This window comes from Phoenix dactylifera, chromosome 8 (assembly GCF_009389715.1).
Source record: "Phoenix dactylifera cultivar Barhee BC4 chromosome 8, palm_55x_up_171113_PBpolish2nd_filt_p, whole genome shotgun sequence".
In the NCBI taxonomy this organism is placed as follows: Eukaryota; Viridiplantae; Streptophyta; class Magnoliopsida; order Arecales; family Arecaceae; genus Phoenix; species Phoenix dactylifera.
In genome coordinates this window covers 3,584,902-3,601,546 of record NC_052399.1, presented here as the reverse complement: position 1 = coordinate 3,601,546, position 16,645 = coordinate 3,584,902, and the positions used below count along the sequence as shown (strand labels likewise).

Sequence of the window (16,645 nt, the reverse complement as noted above, 5' to 3'; positions counted from 1 at the left end):
ATCGGTTTCTTTGAAAATCCAGCCTAATAGAAGGTGTCATCATCCCTCCTCTAGCACTAATCTATTGCTGCGGAGGATGGGCTTATCCTAGATGCCGAGCGAGAGAGATGCTGGATATTGGAGACTTGACGATCAGCTGCTCGAGTTGTATAGAGCTATGACTCGAGGTAGATGGTTGAAGTCGGGGTCTTAGTACGTGACCAAGCTCCAACTTGAAACAGCAAAAACGAAGAAATTTTTTTGCCGAAGCATGTTCGACAGAAGACTCTCTGATGCTTAAGTTAGAACGATACTCAGAAAACAGAGGAGGTTCTCAAGTGTCATAACTTAAGCATCGTAGAGTTCTCCGTCGGATAAATTTCAATAAAAAAACTTCATCATCTTTGATGTTTTAGGTTAAGCTCGGCCGTAGACTAGGACCTCAACTACAACGATCCAGTTTTGCATAACCTAAAGTGACTGCCCACCCATCCGGTATCTAGCACCTCTCCCACTAGGTACCTAGGATAGGTCAGACCCCAGGCAACATTATCCTAACTTCAAAATCGGTAGCCATGGCCAATTTTGTCCAATATCATAAAAAAAAAACTCTTAGATTCTCTTATGCTAGTCCGCACAACCAATACAACCAAATGGCAGCTAAACTTATCCCGCTAACATGTTGCAACTTTAAACTTATTCCTGAAAAGAGAAATTTTAGAGGAATAATAGGGAATAGGGATTTGCTGATCCCCATTTATCTATCATGCAAGCGGGGCTTAAAGAAGCTTTATTTTTAAAGGCGAAGGTCTCCCTCCCGTTCGAATACCCTTCGACCTTCGACCTTCTCCCCACGGAAATGAACCAGAGTAGACGGCGATGGAGTCCCCTCTCCTCTAACTAAACCCTAGTTTCTCCCATAGAAACCCTAATCAAACTCAGCTCCATGCGAGGAGGGACAGATATGGATAGCTTCAAGATTCGATTCGCCGTTTCGCTGGTTACCTCTCTCTCTGGCGTTCTCCTCGGGAGCCCGGTGATGGTGATCCACATGCTGGCCGGCTACAGGTTTTCGGTTTCTTGTTCCAGTTCTTCTCTCTCCTCTCCTCGTTGAATCGAGGAGTGCTTCCCTTTTGCGATCGTTGAGAAATCTCGTGAAAGGTTTGCGGCTCTGCTTCTAGTCTTCTCCTTCACATCTTCAAATCGTACAAGGGTTGGAGAGGAGAGGAAGAGGGACATTGATGCTGGGTTCAAGGAAGGAGGGCAGCGGAATTGGTGAGATTTAGCATTTTTCGATATTTGGGAAAGATTCCAGGGTTTCCTCAAGCTCCTTTGAACTCCTTTTGTTCTTTTCTTGGCTTAAGTTTTGCTTTTTATATCACATTTATTAGAGGTGGGTCAAAATTTGTCTCTCTCCCCGAAGCACAAATAGAAAAAAAGGTCATCTTGAGCTGCCATCCGTCTAAAGTTTTTTCGTGATTTAGATTTTTTTTTTTGATGAAACTTGATCGATTGATTTAGATCGTTGTGGAGCTTTCTTTGGTGTTTATCCTAAATTGATATCGTACTCTATCACCAAGAGGATTCCAGCTTTATGGGACTTTTTTTTTTTTTAAAGCCTATCCGTGATGTTTGGGTTGATTTCGTTGTTTATTACGTCGCTGAAGGATCTTTAGGACATTTTAATCCCTATTTTTTGTGTAATATTTTATGCTGAACCTGTAAAGCCTATTCCATGTTTGCTTTAAAGCTTAACTCAACTTTTACTTTGAATAACCTTCTTTTTTTGATCAAACTATCAAGATATGTCTTGTCAAATATTTATTGAGATATATTTTTCCCCAATCATGTTTATGAACAGCATTGGGTTACTGCAGTTTCTGGTTACATAAACAGACAGAAATGAAAAGTTTATTATGATATTTAACTTGTTCTCTTTGTCGGACTTTTTAAATCATAATGGCGTTTTCTTTTTTCTGAGAGAGAGTGATAATGAATTATCTGGGTTGTAGGAAAAACTTTTTAGTTTCGTTTAGTATCATTTACAGTTTTCAGTTTTCATGAAAACCAAAATCATTTTTTTGAAAATAAACATTCAAAACTTGTTTGGTAGTCATTTTGGATTATAATGGTGCCGGCAGCTACAGTAGCACCGGCAGCCAGCAGCAGTGGAGCTGATGGTGGGTGGCGGGTTGGCCAACGGATGTTGATTGGTGGTGGTAAGGGCCAACAGGGATGGTGTCAGTGCAACAATGGTGGTTAAGAGAAATTATATCCTACATGGCATGCACCACATGGCCGTGCACGCCGCTAATCACAGGTGCTCGTTCCTGTAGTAGTGCATCGAGATGAGCTCTTGATGAATGGAGCCCATAGGAACAAATAACTATGACCGGCAGCATGCACTGCCACATAATGGTGCATGCCATGCAAGATATAATTTCTTGGAGGTTAAGACAGTTTCTATTTTCAAAAACGAAAATATTCAGTGAAACCTGCTTCTGAGACCTATCACCTTTTTGAATTTTCAGAAAGTGTTTTTAAGGAATTAAAGAGCAAAATAAGTAACCAAAATAAGTTTCCAGTCTTGGTTTCTGTATTTTCGCAAACGAAAACCAAAAACTGGAGAGTGGCAATGATGCCAAACAGGTCCTTAGCTTGTGACCGTATTACATAATGTTTGATTGTTTGCTTATGGCAGAACTATTTTGAAATAAATGTCAGACAACACACCAAAATTATGTAATTTGTGTAGTTTGGTTTTACAAAAGCCAGGCGAACAAACAAATTGCCATGCCAAAAAAAAGAATAATGTCTATCCCAGCCTTGAAGTTCTCTGGTTATTGAACAAGGCAATTGCAGACGTGGGTATATGAGAACACAAAACAGCTACGGACCATCCAAAAATCATTGCAGCACATCGAAAATATGTGTAATTTAATAGCAAAGGTATTACCACATTTTTTCTAATGGTGGCGTGTCTTTGCAGGGTTCCAGTTCTATAGCTAATAGTGCTCTTGCGACTATCTTGGTAATCATATTTGCAGCAATAGGTGGTGGCCAAGATAGATGCTTGGACACAAGACAGTCAAGGCTTGTGACTGGCCTTGTTGGTGGTGTCATTGGTCATTATGCCTGATGCAATGGTGAAACTTGGTCTTTGGAACTAGGAATTTTTAGCAATTCACAACCATGACTAGTTACAATCTTTGAGGTAAAAATCCTCATGCGCATAGCAACACTACTTCATGTTCAGTGGTTAACTAGTCTGACCTCGCATTCATGTTCCTAAGATTTGTTTAGGTATGAATGGATGAAGAAACAAAATATCCACTTTACAATTTTGCCTCTTCTAGTCAATCTGATTAGTTCCTATTTTATGACACAGCCAATTTTCTGTTCTTTTATATAGTTCTGTGATTTTATATATATATATATATATATTAATTGGACGGTAATGAACTAGACAAATAGTTCTCCCACTTTGACATCAATTAGAATTTGAACTCTTTATCTGTTTTATTTGATTCCCGAGCTTGCTGATGACCTTGAAGGTTCTATATGAAATATATGCCAACTCTTAACCAAGGTAGATCATTTTCTCATTTTACTGCATTCCTTATCAATCTGTCTAGTGTTGTTCACACAGGTTAATTATCTGAGACCTTTTGTTCTTCAAGCCATGATTTTAAACTCTTACTTGAAATTATAAATAATGATGGTTTGATTCTCATCCAAATGGATGGAGATTCTACAAGACTTCAACTAATCCTTAGGGTTAAAGCATACTGCACTCGTAATCTCAAGGTTGCATGTAAGTGCGCTATGATCGAGTTTGCGGTGTAACAAGATTGATCTAGTTGAAGTATATGTTTAGTATCCTAGTTTTTAACGTATTACTGAACTATCAATTCAAGACCATTCTTTAGCATGAGATCTGATTGATTATTTCATTACAGCTGGTAATGTATATTCCACACCATGTGGAGCAGTCTGATTCTATTACATTCTGTGATCATGATAATTAGAATTTATTGGCTTGAGTTCATAGAATTTGTTCTTTTCCTTAAAGATGCCACCAGAATTTGTTCTTTCACCAAATATCTAATCGTAATGATTGTATGGCACCTAGTAACTGATGCTCTATTTTAAATTTTTAAAGCCTGTGAAGGTTCAATAGTCATTTTTCAATCTCTGTTTGATCAGACAGCCCGAAAGGCAAATGGTGGAGTCACTATGGAGGGACTTCTAGGAGCTGCAGTAGCTGGCTGTGTTATTGGGCTGGCTTTTGTTGTCATTGGATTGCTTACAACAGAATGTGCTGGAGATGTAGCTAGCATTCACCTCCTGGTAATACCTTTAGCGTCAGCAGCAGTGATTTGCAGAAGCACAATAGATTCATTATTAGGTGCGACAATCCAGTTTAGTGGATATTGCACATTGCACAAGAAGGTAAAATGGCACACTACAAAATCATTCTGTTTTTTCTAGGCCAGCGAACTTGTGCTCTCAAAAATGACCCATACTTCAAGTTCATTGTCCAAATTACTTATCTTTATATTAACACGCTCCCGTGATTTTTCAATTTTTTTGATTCTCTTGGAACTCTATTCTTCTTCTTGTGAAGGTGGTTGGAAAACGGGGACCAACTGCGATCAAGATCTCGGTAATGAACAATGCAGTGTCAATATTTTTAACTACACTGCTTACCTCCATTGCATGCTTGTACGTATTCTAAGCACATGGTCTGTGGCTCTCATCTTTATTTATCATTGAACAATAAGAGGTACCATTTGAGAAGCCAAATAGTTAGCCACCATGCCTCTCTCTCTCTCTCTTTGTTTTTTTTTAATATTTGGGACCTATTTTTTTGTACCAATTCTTGCACATAGGTTTGATGCACCAACATCAGGATGCTAGACTCCTAAAAGCACATTTGTCTGTGCTACAATATCAGTGCAGCAGCTTTGTGAATTTTCTAGGGAATTTCCACTTTAATCTGCAATTTAACTTACTGCATGAATTGTGAGCAGGAGTTTCATTTACCTCCTCCTGTAGGGACAGGTTAACATCTTTCAGAAAGCTTGGCTAGACGGATGAAGTTATCAGACTGCCATAAAAATCATTCCTCACCATTTTGATGGGGTAAGATTGATCAAACTCTATCCTGCAACATGATGAACTTTTGTTGGCCAACAGTACACAGTCAATGCTAGGGGCATCAAAAAGTTAAATAATATGGATCTGTGCATGTTTTACAGCATTTCTTGTTATTTTAGTGCAGACATACAGCTTAACATAGTTCAAGATAGATAAGGCTCTTGGCAGAAAATGAACAAAGATGGAAACATGGGATCTACTATCTGGAACCTCAAGTGGCCTTCATGTCTTGAGCCGGATAACCTGCGTGATCAGCAATGCCTCGAACCCACTTCTCAAGAAGGAGATAAGAAAAAGGCCTCAAATCCAATCAATCCTTCAGGTCCTATCAAACGCGATAGAGGTTTGCACCCATTTGCATGAGTACAGGAATCTAAAATACACACTAACATATAATGAGTCCAAGCATTAAATACTAGGAGAAGTGTTCACAACATTCATGGAGTTACACAACGATGCACAAGTAATGGTACATCAACATCAGAACTGCATGTTTTATTTTAGACAGAATGCGTTAAGCTCCAAATGCAAGATAGATAGAAGGCATTCTGGTATTACGTTTTTTTGCTTTGTTTCTACATGGTTACTGGCAGCAGCAGCAGAGGCAGTCTAGGCAGCACTCGCAGGTCTCGAAGCAGCAGAAGCAGCAGCACAGTGCGAACAAGCTGCAAAGGAATTAGATGTGTAGCATGATTAAATCAATAAGCCAAATACATGAAATTTGGAAACCAGGAAGGAATAAAATATGACATGATAACAAAATATGGCATGCACTTTATAGACATTGTTATAAGTTAGATTATTTTTGACAACCATCAATTGTTTTTTGTTTTGAATTCTGTTTGGTAATCTTGACAAACTTCAAAATTTGTGTTAATTAGCTGAAAGCGGATTTATGTGGACTTCAAAATTTTGTCATACAGTATTTTTCTCCGACATTACTTTTTTTTTAAATTTATTTTTAAAGAACATTTTGCCTGTCATGTCAGATATTATTTTTCTGGACGTATGCTATTTCCTCAAACAATTTAGCTGAGTTAGTGGTTACGTCGATGAAGCGTTATATGGATGTTCTCTAGACCAAATAACTGGCTATTCTCTTATCAGCCATATGATTCTCCTAATCTTGGTCCAACTTTTGACCACAAGATGAACCGCATCACCATAGAATCAGTGAGATAAGTCACAGGGGCACCGAAATCACAAGCGCCTATATTGTCCGGGTTTGATACGTTTTGACTTAGAATACCACATTGCATTAGTTACTGTAACGAGTGGGAAACCACCCAACCTCACGCGGATTTCCGCTACTCTCATTAATTTGTCTCACGGCAATCTAGTTCTGAGTTCTGACATCTTAACTGTGACCACGTAGAGCCAATAAAAATCCTGGTAGCTGCAGCCATGAAGACTATAAGATATTAAAACCTACCCCAACTACTCAAACTTGAAGGTGGGGCCTTACCAAATGGATGCGGTACGCTGGGATTATGGTGTCCAGGTGAGTACCTTGCGTACAAGGTAAAATCGAATGCCATAATTACAGATAAATGCATGATTAGCCCAAAAGTTGGAAGAAATAAGAAGCAATATAAACCAAATCTCACTTATTTTATTCTTGCTTTCAAATAACAACAATATTTGCTTATTTTATTATCCTTGAGGATGGTTTATTTGATATGATTATACAGGGCGTCATTACTGCAGGAAACTAAGAAAGAGACGAGGAAAAAAGAACGTTTTAGATTGACCTTCGGGTTTTTTTTTTTTTCCCCTCTTCCTATTTAAGATATTCTTATGTTGTGTCATATTTCCGCCAAGACGACCCTAAGCAATCTCCACCCTCTGATCGATGTAACCATACATGCCTATCCGCTAGACGGACGGCAGATCTTCACCATACACCATGTCGAGGTGTGGAATTGATTCCTAGCAATTACATAATATTTTTTTTTTTGAAAAAAAAGGAACATCCGATGATCATCGGACGGTGGCCGCCGCCCAAGATAGAACTAAAATCGAAAAAGCGAGAGAGAGAGAGAGATACAAGGCATAGATGCAGCCCTTCTCCTCGTGGCGCCTCTGGATGTGCTCGTAGTACGACATCTCCTGCGAGCTCGGCGCGTACATCTTCGCTCGGTTTCTCCTCCTCCTCTTCTTCTTCTTAAGTCTCTTCTCAATCTCCTCCTCGTCTCTAAAAGAAAAAAAAAAAAAAAAGAGAGAGAGAGGGATATATATAGAAATAGAGAGAGAGAGAGAGCAAGAGAGGATGGATAGCCCCCCACCGGACCGGACGTGAGGCCCTCCTTTATGGAGAGAGATAAAGTGTGGAATAAAGTGGCGTAGGCTTTTGCTTCCAGTGGAAGGAAGGTTCCCTCTCAATCCCCCCCCCCCCCCCCCCCCCTCCTCTCTCTCTCTCTCTCTCTCTCTCTCTCTCTCTATCTTCGCAGTCTTCTTCTTCCTTTGCCCGTACGACCTACCCAGCCCTACTTTCCGTCTGTATGCGTATCATGATCCTTTAAGTCCCTCCTCTCTATTTGAAATATCGCCATCCAATTTGGTGTCAACATTGATGTGAAAATTGCTCGCCCTTTGGATTAATTACATCCAATAGTTTAAAGAATTTACATTTAATTCCTTAACATTGATTTTTATTTAATATAATTTATAACTTAATAAAATATTAGTCAGAGTGTTAATTTTAATGGAACTCAAATACTATATAATTTTTTTAAAAAAATAATTAAAATAATCTTAAGTAATATAACATCCACCAAAAAATATAAAAAAATGATTGTATCCTTTTCTCTACTTAAGAATAATTTTTATTTTTTATATAACATAAATAATTTTACTAATATTATTAATTTTAATGGGATATAAATGTAGGTTTTATAAATTATTGGGTGTAAGTATAAAAAAAAATAGAGAAGTCTTTGAAATTTACTCTTATTATTAATATGGTTATTGACGCTCTTCTTGACATATTTACAAAAACACCGGTCATGATTTGGAAAGAGTTAACGGATGGGGATTGCTGGAATCGTTCGGCCTAAGAAATTGTAAAAGCATTATTGGAGGGCCAAACCATTTACCGTACCCAATATTTCTTACAAGGTTGCATATTAAAGAAACAAGATCTCAATCAAGGTTGTATTTGGATGACTTGATTATTGGCTATTCATCTCTCTCTCTATTTATATATCTAAGATAGAGGTTCAAATTGTGTGGAGCTCTCTACTTACCGGATAGATGTAGATATTAATGAGACTGATATTAGTATTCTTCCCTATAATTAAAATCCATTACTTAATATACAACAAAGATTAATTATTCTAATATTAATATGCTCAAACATCTTTAAAATTTATTGTTATGTGGAACAAAAACTTGGCTATTAAAGTCTTATATTTATTATGAGCTACCATATTATTACATTGCATTTCTAAAATAATTAGAAACAGAAAAAAAAATCATACCTCATGTATCACACAAGGTTGTATAATAAGTAAGGCGCTTATTTAATATAGTTCTTTATCGAAATATAATAATATAATTAATAAGAAGTTTATTAGCTTATTAAATCGTATTAGTAAAAAGACTTTTCATTAATACTACTAAATTAATATAAAAAATAATGACATTATTAATAACTATATTTGCTCAATATATGCCGGTAGTAATAAAAAATATTTTTATTAATACTCTAACTATACCCCACATAGAATATTAATTTATATTAATATTTTATTAATTTTTGTTATATCATCATCTTACTTAAAAGTCAAAGTACAAATACTAATTATATCGTTATATTGCATTTAAATATTTTGCTGACACATTACTTTTCTAGTTCTTTATTGTCTTATTATTTTACAATAATATATTATTTTATTACAATGATAGGTATCCATATATTTTTTAGAAATTTATATAGTAATAATATATTATAATATTAATATCAAAAATTTATTTTAAAAATAATTAAATTTTTATATTTGTTATATTTTATTTTGGAGACCATCTAAAATAAACTTGATCTCAGGAATTCTTCAAACTTTAACTACCGCTGGTATCCTGAGATGTGACTTGTGATCAGTGGCTGAAAGCAGATTTATGTGGACTTGAAAACTTTGTCATGGAGACAAGACATTATTTTTGATTTTTTAAAGAACATCCTCCCTGGTACGTTAGATTATATTTCCTCAAACTATATGGTTGTGTTAGTGGTTCACGTCTACGAAGCATGGTATCGATCATCGATGTTATCTGAAATGAAAAAGTTGACAAGCATTAATTTGGTTAGAAAATGGATCCATAAGATACAACCTGAACCAGATATTAACGGACCACAAGAGGTCTGACCTGTTCAAAATAATATAACAGGAAAAAAAAATAGAAAAACTTGAAACCATCCTGACCAACTATCCTGGTCCAATTCAGACTGATGAAATCCATAGTAGACTTCACAGAAACGAGTTCAGATATAGATGTTGAACACTTGAACCACTCCAGACCCAAGATTCTGACTTGTGGATAAAAAATAGATTAGCGTAAATAAAGTCTGTTTCAAGCTGAATCATGATCAAATCCTGCCATTTCGCAGCCAAGTGTTGAATCTTGTTAATGAAATGCTTGACCTGGTTGATGGACAAAATGCATGTTTAAGCAACCAAATAATGAAAGAAGAGATGTCCATCCTCCATTGGCCCAGTTCCTGCTATCAAACAAGTAACCAGGTACAGCTTAGCAGGTCATTTTAATCTAGGCTGTCGTTTTTGACCACGTACATAGCAAACGTACATCTTAAAACAAATTTTACTCATTCTAATAAAAGATATTTTGTTAGCACATAGAACGTTGGTTAATCTACTTTATTATATGCTACAAATATAAGCTAGCCATATTACTTTATCCTCAAATCAACTCTTCCATGTAATTTTAAGAATTTCACCTCTGCATTCAGATGCTATGTGCTGTAACGTGGAATCACAGAATACATCCAGTGACAAGAACTCTTGGTTGGTTTTACACGAGAAAATATTACATAGATCATATCCACGATGGACCTAGAATGAAATAAATCCTCGTTTCTTCTTTTTTTTATTTTTTTAATGTGTAATAGTAATATGCACTTGGATGATTTTATCCTACATCTATGGTGCATATGATCCACCTAATAATTTTTTTGGTTTTATGCAGGATTTTTTGGATAAGCTTCCAAGGCATCTAATTGGCCAACCCCGGAGGTCTTAATTTATTGATAGGAAACCCTCATAGGTTCTTTGAGTTGACAAAGACCAATCCGCTTGTTCCAAATTGAGACTGCACGGCTAGCATATTAATAGCTTTCATACACAGGATGATAGAAACAATTAAAACCTTCCAAAGAGTCCACATCCAAAAAGGTCTAGTTGGTTGGGGTCTTCTCTCCTCTCATAAAAGCATATAGAACCAAGTTTGGATGCCCTGGGGTGCACATCTTCGAGATGGATGATGTGGCAGCTATCTACAATAATACCATACTCTATGGTGCAAATCATGCACTGCAGAGAACCTAATCTTAGTTACACCCGATTCTATATATTCATGGTCTTTAAAGGCAGGCTGCGATGAGCCACATGATTTTGGTATCCTGTGGTCCAACTTCTAATCTTCTAGATATTTAACATTCTTGATGAGACTCTTCTCTCTTCTTCTTACGCTGGGATTTGTGGACCTCATATAACTAGTAATATGAGATCAATTTGGGTGTGGAATTCGATATATTAGTATTGTTCTTTTTGGGTGCTAAAAGAATAAGTCATCATGTACTCGTGCAAAAAAGAAATTTATGTTAACACTAAACCAGATGACCTCGAGCTGAATTAATTATACTATGGATCTTAAGAACAGTCAGATTGTGAGCTAAAGATATTTACCTTTTATTAAAAACCATATGTAGCAATAAGACAAGATTCCCTTGAGCATGCTAATAGCTATCATTGTATAATTCGTTGATTCATGAAAGGAGAATAGTAATTAATATTCCTAATGAATTAATTCCTAATGGGTTTAAGATAATTTATGTAATGAAGAATATATTGCTTATTTACTCATAGAGTATTACAAAATTCTTACAACATGAGATAAACTCCATGAAAGAAATGGATAAGTGGTAGCTAGTTGATCGTTAGCGATCCTTTTTTTTTCACCAAATACAATTTCTATATTCTCTCTTTCAAAATATTTTAAAGAAAAAAATGTGAGGACCCGTGCGGGCATGTGTTTAGTCCCACATCGGCTTTTCACTGGGTAGATCTTGGGTACTTATACAGGATCAAGGAACCCAAACAATACCTTCCGACTAGCCATTTTGGGTGAGATCCTGGGTTGTTACAAATGGTATCAGAGCAGATCTGACCCATAACTTATGTGGACTAGGAGATACTGCAGCACGGATCTATTGGGGCTGACCACGGGCCGATCGTGGTGTTTGTGATTAGATTTAAATGGATTTGAACCCTTAGCCTGATGAGGACGTCATGGCTTGAACAGGAGGAGTATGTGAGGACCTGTGCGGGCATATGTTTAGTCCCACATCGGCTTTTCACTGAGTAGATCTTGGATACTTATACAGGATCAAGGAACCCAAACAATACCTTCCGGTTAGCCATTTTGGGTGAGATCCTGGATTGTTACAAAAAAAAGACTAAAAGGGTATAAAAAAATATTTCAAAATTTTCAAATTATTACAATTATTTATCAAAATTCTATACATGCTAAGCAATTATTCATATGGTTCCACCCAAAAGTTATCTATAGATTCTTATGCTCCAACATGCCACATGCACATTGTGTGCTTTGGCCTAGTGATCACAGAGCGATGAAAAGCTAGTTACTAACACAAACGTTTGCTAGTGTCATTATAACATTGCTTATCTTTGAAAATGATTAAAAATTAGAATACAGGATATTTTCGATATGTTTATGGTAAGACATAGTTTTTGATTATGAATCCTATTATGATATTTAGCAAAAGTCAATCACAGGGAATTTGAAGTTAACAACATTGGCGCATTGCAATCTAATGTACGTTTATTATGGTTAGCTACGTTTCTTCAAGGTTCGGCTGTTAACGATGCTCAACCAATGATTTTCATGGCTGTGGAGTGGAGCATGCCATGGAAAAATTCTTCTATCCAAATAGAACTAATAATTTTATTTCTTTTTTTTGGGTAAAATAGTTTATTTCATTTAGTTACGAATACAAATGGCGAATGAAGCCTCCTTCTTTTTGTTTGTTTTTGGAATGAGTTGCGGCTCTGTTTTTGGTCAGTGATCATTTGATTGCTGCGACGAAACATTTTTTCCTGAGATAATTGAAACTGGTATCAACTAAAATCTCAGGATTTGCCCACCATTTGTGCATAAGTAGCACTTTTGCATACAGGCCTGATCTTGATGTAGGGAAGAAGGGAATGGCGTTTTAAGCTGAAGCCTGGTCTAGATCTAGACCAAAGCTATCTAGTCAAAGTTTCTAGTCCGGCTGCTGGGCTCTAATCAGACCAAGATCATTTTCCGAAGTGTTACAACAGGGCCTTTAAATTTCAAAGACTTATTTGGTTCGCGAGAAAAGAAGGGAGAAAAATGTGGTCAATAGAAAAAAAATGAAGAAAGGTATTTTGTTTTGTTGGAGTTTTCAAAAAAAAAAGAGATGGGAAAGCAGCAAGAAAGTAGCATTTTTATGGGAATAAGATTTTTATGTTTTATGAAAAAGAAAAATTTATGAGGGATATGGAAAAGCTGCTTTCCTACTAGTTAGAAATTGGGATGATTTTTTATCTCTAAAACTATCCTTACACCATCAAAATCTATAAGTAAGGTCTTTTTCTTTATTAAGGGTATAATAGATATTTTATACAACTTTTTTAGAAAAGTAGATGCTCGACCAAACATAAGCCACCTGGAATGACTACTTTGCCACATTTAACTAAATATGCCAAAATTATTTTTCAAGGCATCATATTCTTAGGAATTAATTTTTTTTAAAAACAAATTCTAATAAAAAAAATTCACGAACCAAACAAATGCTAAGTTTGGACTCGTCAGCAATTGAACCCACGACCACTTCATTGAAAGCTGAAGTTTTGGGCCGAATGGGTCAGCACAACCAATGGCATTGGTAATTGTATATCTATCATGCATCCTCAAAATCAATGAGTCTCAGCACAAATAGGATTTTTTTGTAAAACAAAAAAACTTATACAAAAGCTGGGCAAAACGGATTGGAGGATCTTTATCGGGTGTCATCTGAATTTTTTTTTATACAAAAGAAAAGGAGCCAGTTGACGCAGGGTTTGGGTTGTATCTTTCGCACGGACGAATGATTGATCTTCGTTAGATCGCATTCTACACAACTCTTGAAGCACTCAACTCTTGTTCATCAGCCTGCACAAATCTCAAAGCCAAGTTTGCACGAGATCCATCAGCGGATGCGTGCGAAGGAAGGTGAGTTATCTTTCGCGTAAAAGATACAACCCCTGCCCATTGACCCAAGGCTGGAGTTAAAGCTGAGGTGCGATCATCTCCAAAGGGTATGGTGAAGAGACGGCAGTGAAAGATGAGGTTTTGACCCAAATTAGCTGAGAATCATGGACACAAAACTTATAAGATGAAGTCAACCTAGACATAAACTTAATCTGTGAGCAAGTTGGCCGCCCAGATGCCAACCCATAGCAGCTTTAGGTTAGGCCTAATTTGAAATTGGAGCAAAGCTAGCTTGTTTATGCCGCCATGACCATTTAGCAATCGGCACCTTTTAAATAATGGGTTTGGTATGATGCTCTTTCTTTTTCTTTTTCTACTTGATTTAGATCATTATTTGTAGCATTGATTTGGACAACTATAAAATGAGTAAATCGACCAAACGGTAGTTTATGTGGGTATGGTGGAGATACATTTTCTCCCTTTCCCCCTCTACCTGTGAAGGTAGAGATCACGTATCCATGTAATCAGAGATTCTATTTTCCTTTTTTTTTTTGGTAGTTAAATCAGGGATTGGAATTATTTATTAGAACCTGTTTAAGAATCCATCATCAAATGAGGACCATGACTAGCTTTAGCTTCTTATATATTAATGGAATAGAATTACACGCTTCCTGCTATTTTTCTGAATAATAAAGTAGGTATGAGTACAAATTTCAGTCCTATATCCTTCTAAGTATGGGTTAGCCAAAAACCTCCTACCACCATTTGAATAGTTAGGTTGGGGTTGTATAGAAGCATGATTGACCTTTTTTTTCGCATCGTCAACCACTGATCACCAAACATTCCAAACTTTTCTTTCATCCATCTGCATGGATCTTGATGTAGCCATCACGCGATCCAATGGTTGATGTCACAAAAGAAGGTGAATCATTATTTCGTGCAAAAGATACAATCAGAAAGACACAATTTTGAGAGATGTGTTGCTATAGTGGTCGGCAGTTCTATGATAAATTGATATAATGCCTTAGGATATCATGGACCTGAAACTAATAGCCCGCTTGTCCCCAACCATTTTGGGTATTTTTTTCGTAATAAAGGTGATCAAAAGCTTTTTTGTCTTTTGAGATCACTCTGATATATGTTTTGCTAAAAGTATACTATGTAGTCGATATGTTTTAAAGGACAGATGGAGGAAGAATGTCCTCATCTTATGATTTCAAGCGTACAAGAAACTAAATCCATCCTCCTCTAAATCCGTATTGGTGTAGACCTGACTTGGCCCACGCAACCAACTTCCATGAAAACAAACGTGTTTCACTGGATACAGCAGCGGCAGGTTTCAAAACCCAGAATAATGTCTCTCATATTTCAGCGTGGGAAGTTGATCAGGCGAGTATTTAAATGTTTGCGACAGGGATTATATGGCTCTTATTTTCGTTATGATATCATTAACTCTTCCATTATTGTCGTCTTTACAAGCTGCCTACTGTATTATTGCTTTGTGGACGTCATGTGTGCATATTTTAATGCAGGCGAAGTTTCCTACTTTGTCTCAATTAGCTAACCAACACAGTGACAATTATTCATTGCTCAAAAGAAAAGCATGTAGCATTTAAAAATGAGTTCCTATCGCCTATTTATCCATGAAATTTGTTGTTAGGAAGTCATGATTTGATCATCCTCCTCCTGCTTGCTCTCCATCCATTTCGATCCTTCCATTAATGGAGGACCAATACCTCATGCACTTCTTCTTAGCCTTTCTCTTATTATCGCCCAACCCCGATATTGTTAGCAGTCACGGCCAAATTCTGCGCATAGCCGACGACCAAGGAGTCGGTCCTGGCCAAGTCCGAACCTATAAGGAGGGGACGGTGCCGGTCCGGCGGATTCGCTTGCAACAACAAGATCATCGGTGCAATGGGGTTCCAAAATGGGACGAGAGCCCCGGCGACCGACGATGATGGACATGGCACTCACGTGGCCAGCACGGCCGCGGGACGCTTCGTCGACGATGCTGAGGTCCTCGGAATGGCGAAGGGCGTCGCCTCCGGAATGGCTCCGAAAGCTCACCTGGCCATCTACAAGGTGTGCTTCCACGACGGTTGCTCCGGCAGCGACATATATGCCGCTATAGATCAAGCCATCAAGGACGGAGTCGATGTGCTCTCGATGTCCATCAATGGTGCCCCCAATGCCACATTCTATCAGGACCCCGTCGCCATCGGCTCGCTGGCTGCTGTTGAGAAGGGGATCGATCTTCCCTTGTGCGGCTGCCGGCAACGATGGCCCGGAGATCAATACCGTCAACCATGACGCCCCTTGGGTTCCCGCGCGGTAGGCGCGAGCTCGACGGATAGAAGAATTCGAGCGATGGTGGAGCTTGGAAATGGGATGGAATTCGAGGGAGAATCCGCCTTCCGGCCCAGCTCTTTCGATTCCACCACCTTGTTGCCCCTGGTGTACCCCGGCATGTATGGGGATCTAAATGCCTCCTACTGTCTGAAAGGCTCGTTGGATTATATCGACGTTTATGGAAAGGTGGTGTTATGCTGGAGCGGTGCAATAAAGGATACCGAAAAAGGAGAGGTAGTAGTCTATGCCGCCGGCGGAGCTGCAATGATCGTCATGAACCTGCCATTCCAAGGTTACACCACTTTCTCTTGGATATTTGTAATCCTGCATTATTGGAACACATGATATGAGATTCTTAGTAAGAATAACATGTTTGCAACTAGGAATGCACAATATAATTAGGTCTAATTCGATCTGTTTTTCAGGCTGATAAGTATAGTTTAGGTTTGAAAAATAGTTATTGGTCCAAATAGTTTAAGGGAAAAAAGTCACTAGCGGCGAATATGATACCCAAAAACATTTGTTCAAATCCCATCTTTTCTCTTGGTGGAGAATAACCATTTCTTTTTCTTAAAAATTATTAAAAAATATTAAGAATGATTTAAGCCATGGCCATAGAATGTCTTGTGTGATCTTGCCAAAGTCAGCTCAATCCAAGAAAATTTATATTTTTGAAACCCCTGAA

At 37.6% G+C, this 16,645-nt stretch overlaps 2 protein-coding genes and 1 long non-coding RNA gene across 4 annotated transcripts; 2 read left to right on the top strand and 1 right to left on the bottom strand.

The window, feature by feature from the left end:
- Window positions 1-657: 657 nt before the first annotated feature.
- LOC103720859 (protein PGR-like) lies at window positions 658-5,665 on the top strand. 2 transcript variants are annotated; one of them, XR_005512693.1, is made up of 5 exons: window positions 658-1,254; window positions 2,969-3,193; window positions 4,186-4,329; window positions 4,607-4,704; window positions 5,038-5,665. XR_005512693.1 is itself a non-coding variant. In XM_039128680.1 (3 exons), the coding sequence occupies exons 1-3, from the start codon at window positions 4,216-4,218 to the stop codon at window positions 5,069-5,071; spliced, it is 246 nt and encodes an 81-aa protein (XP_038984608.1). In that variant the 5' UTR covers window positions 3,986-4,215; the 3' UTR covers window positions 5,072-5,665. The 2 variants fall into 2 exon arrangements, 1 of the variants encoding a protein (XP_038984608.1); XM_039128680.1 differs by lacking the exons at window positions 658-1,254; window positions 2,969-3,193 and having other exon boundaries at window positions 3,986-4,329.
- Window positions 5,526-7,535, bottom strand: LOC120111520. The gene is made up of 3 exons (XR_005512694.1): window positions 7,425-7,535; window positions 7,187-7,333; window positions 5,526-5,804 (listed from the first exon to the last, which is right to left on the bottom strand). It is a non-coding gene; the product is annotated as an uncharacterized LOC120111520 (long non-coding RNA).
- Window positions 7,536-15,525: 7,990 nt separating this feature from the next.
- LOC108511787 (subtilisin-like protease) lies at window positions 15,526-15,921 on the top strand. Its single transcript, XM_017846110.2, has one exon. It carries the CDS (start codon window positions 15,526-15,528, stop codon window positions 15,919-15,921), a length of 396 nt encoding a protein of 131 aa, XP_017701599.2.
- Window positions 15,922-16,645: the final 724 nt, after the last annotated feature.